This window comes from Crocodylus porosus, unplaced genomic scaffold, assembly GCF_001723895.1.
Source record: "Crocodylus porosus isolate Cpor-Errol unplaced genomic scaffold, CroPor_comp1, whole genome shotgun sequence".
Classification (NCBI taxonomy): Eukaryota; Metazoa; Chordata; order Crocodylia; family Crocodylidae; genus Crocodylus; species Crocodylus porosus.
The window spans coordinates 1121698-1125402 of NW_017728929.1; the positions used below are offsets into that span (position 1 = coordinate 1121698).

General features: G+C 37.3%; 1 protein-coding gene across 4 annotated transcripts in view; it reads left to right on the forward strand.

Annotated features, from left to right (window-relative positions):
* The window catches only part of ATG16L1 (autophagy related 16 like 1), a 26795-nt gene that overhangs the window by 8773 nt on the left and 14317 nt on the right, over window positions 1-3705 (forward strand). For all 4 annotated transcript variants that reach the window (XM_019542886.1, XM_019542888.1, XM_019542889.1 and 1 more), the window contains one exon: window positions 1898-1963. In XM_019542886.1, the coding sequence (XP_019398431.1) occupies window positions 1898-1963 (66 nt within the window). The remainder of the gene's footprint in view (window positions 1-1897; window positions 1964-3705) is intronic.

Here is a 3705-nt window from a genome sequence, read left to right on the forward strand (position 1 = left end):
ATATCTGAAAAAGGACTTTTTGTTGTCCTTGATGCTTGAAGCTAGTTGGAGTTCAGTTGCAGCCTTGGCTTTCCTGGTTTGCTCGCTGCAGGACTGGACCAGTGCAGAATAATCCTCCTTGGAGGTGAATCCTGTCCTCCATCCTTTGTAGGCTTTCCTTTTTAGCTTTCCTTTGTTATCTTTCATCTCCATATATTGCTCTTAACAAGGATGTTATTTCTGGAGAGACCAAATCCACAGTTTGAGAACTGAAACCTAAACATCACAGAGATGCTTAATGGGATCTTCTAGACCAGGGGTGGCCAACCTGCAGCCCCTCAGAAGTTAATATGTGTCTCCTTGAATCTTTGCAAAAGCACAGGGTGACCAGGCTTCCATTTGGTGTGAGCCTTCCTGAGTATCCACTTGGAAGCTGGTCACTGTGCTTGTGCAAAGATCCAAGGAGACCCATATTAACCTCTGAAGAGCCGTATGGGGCTCCAGAGCCATAGGTTGGCTATTCCTGTTTTAAACTGAGCACCGAGTCCCATTGGGTAGAATGATTTTTCTTTAATCTTTATTAATCTATAGAGCACCCTCTAGGAACCCCATAAGATTGGGCTCCTAATATATTCCATGGCCTGTTGTGACCTATTTATAAAACTTTACTAAAAAGGTTATGTGAATATATTGTCTCAAATAGTATATAATTAGAAGTTATAATCCCTATTCCATGATGATGTATTTAAACTTTAATATATCTTAAAATAAACATATATAAAAATAGTTTTTTATTTTTTTTAGAAAGCATCTTAACAAAAAAAAATCAGAAATCTGATTTAAATTACAAAAATCTGAGTGTTTTATATATTTATTTATTTTTTAAAATCCTTGATTGTTATCCACCCTGTGAAGTAATGAGTTTCCTGCTATTTCTTCCTATAACTGTTCCTGCACCTAATAGGACAAACATCAGGAATCTCTACCTTGGCATTAAACTTTGTCTTTACTTTGCTCCATCATACTTCGTAATGGCTAATTTTTAGCCCCTGCCCTTTGGCTAAGTTAACTAATTGTAAATTATGTGTTCTGTTAATTTCCTTGGTTGCCATTTGATCACTAGCTTAATCCTATTCTTTTTTATTTCTGGGGTGGTCATCTGAATTTTCTGTTGAATTAGCATCTAATAATATTAAAATGCCAAAGATCTGTATAGTCTTCAAAGTATAGTTTTGCCCTTGTAACGTATAGTGCCTTGTTACTGCATTGTGATGCGTGTATATTAGCAGCATAAAATTGTATTACTGTATTTACTCTATTAAAAGATGAAGTCCCTCCCCATCATTTAACATGTGGGTGTTGGGGAATGACACACGACCCCTTGTCCTAAAATCAAGCACAAGGCAGGGAGGGGGAGAGGGGAGGCAAATGGGAGCACAGGCAGCTGCTTCCTTGGATAACTAGAAGTACGAGAATGAAATGGAAGTCATTGCAATTATAGCAATTCATGAAACAGCCTTCTGTATACTCTGCAGTAAAGGCTGATGGGCAGGATTCTTCGGAGACAGGGTTGACTTAAGATTTTGTGTCTGTGGAATGACCTTGAAAAATGGGGCCTCTAATTACTTTGTGTATCATACTAAAAGGATATGCCTGAACCTAAAGGGATTGAACCTTTATTTATTGAAGGCTAAATTTGCACACCAACTTATCAGAAGCAGAGTTTCTTCTCTGTATTATAAAATGTATCTTTTCACTGTCTTCTTTCTGGTCATCTGACATCTTGCATACCTGCAGCTGCAGTTGAACATTTTATAAAAACCTGTTAGAATTCTGGAGGCTAATTGAATTGGGATCGAGGAAGATGTTCCTGACTTCGTTCAAATAAGTATTAAGTATGCATTCTTTTTTCCTCTAGGAGACGGCAAGCCAGACTGCAGAAGGAACTGGCAGAAGCTGCCAAAGAACCTCTGCCTGTTGAACAGTAAGTCATCCATATTTCAGGCAGGAGAGATCCCAGAGGTGTGGGGGAGAAATCCTTTGCATCTCTTGCCTGGTTTAGAACAGTGCCTTTTCCAATCCTTACCATGCAAGTGTGCATTTTATGGAGATATTGGGTAAATGATGTCTCCATTATTTCCACTAATTGTGACATGATTCTTAAACTGGAAATCTTAGCTTAAATTAAAAAATAAGATGTAGCTCCCCTTATTTGTCTGTCTTTAGATTAGGGATTCCTGTTGTGATTGTCTAAGAATAGAAACTAAAGCCTGAAAGTCCTATGGGTGGTATATATGGTGAATTGAAACTTCTCAGCAGAAACCAGTTTCTCTTTTTTGTACTATTTGTGGCAACCAGACTGTTTCTTTTGATTCTGAAGCAACAACCTCTAGAAAGCCTTGTGTTTTAAAATAGTCAGGACTACATATAGCAGTGCTGGAAGGCTTTCTGTAAGAGCAGAGACTGTGCAATTTGAAAAATAACGTTGATTACTTCCATGCTGTAGATTTGTTTGACAGTAAATGATGTTGGTGCAGAATGGCTGTCCCTGGCAGGCTGGGTATAGGAATTTCCAAGAGTAGTCTTCTGCTTCTCAGGAGCTCTTTGTCCCATTTTATTTATTCCTTTTGGGTTATCTCATCTGTGTCTCTGTGTATTTTTATTCTTTGATTCCACTGAACAGTTGCTGCTATACATACTTCTAATCAGGCTTTTGATAATCTTAAGAAAATTACAGTAACCCATAGCTTCAAAATAAGAGTTGGAACAGTGCCTTTGGAAGTGTCTAGGTGTAGCAGGGAGAAGTGAGCAAATGAGGGAGGAGAGGGCACTACTGAGGCAATGTAAGTTTTATATAATACATGGTTTGTAGATTCACTGATTTTTTTTTTACCAAGAAATATTTTGACATTTCTGTGTTTCTGGCTTATATGAAGAGTGGTTCTTGCAGTAGCAAAATTATAGCTGATCATTTGTTCACTTTTCCTATTGAAAACCTGTCCAGTCAATAAGAACAATGATTTTTCTTTTCTTCTGTCCCTAGGCATTCAGGTAAACATAGACGGAATAGTCTGAATATTAACATTATTAAACAATTTGTCTAAAACACTTTCTCCTTGAATTTGAAAACAGGAGTTTGTTTTGTGTGTTGTTGTTGTTTTTTTTTTTCTTTTCTTTTGTAAGTAGTGTTAGTGAGAGAACAGGAGATGCCAGTCTTTCAGAATGAGATCTCTTCATGGCTGTTCTTCCATGAGATTTTCCTGAGAGGAAGATACAGGAACACTGTAGTAAACACATGTAGGCTAATCTTCCTTCTGTACTTCAAATCTTAGCTTGATCTCTAATTATTAAAGATCGGCTGAAAGAAAGAAATTTAATGTGTTTTTATTAGATGTTGGCTTGAATTCTAGGTGAAGGAAGAGCTAAAATCTACAGGTATTAAACCGTATAACTTACAGATTGTTTGTTTTGTTTTGTTTTTTTTATCCTGTGCATAAATTCCATTGTGCTCATTCACTGTCTTCAGCATGTAGCATCCATTACTATAAGTGACCAACCAAATTGCAGCACTACCGTGTTTCCCCGAAAATAAGACACTGTCTTATATTTATTTTTCCTCAAGAAGACACACTATGGCTTATTTTCAGGGGATGTCTTATTTTTAAAACAGCAGCCACAGCTTTATTCTTCCCCCTGAGGACACACAATACCTAAAGCAGAACTTCC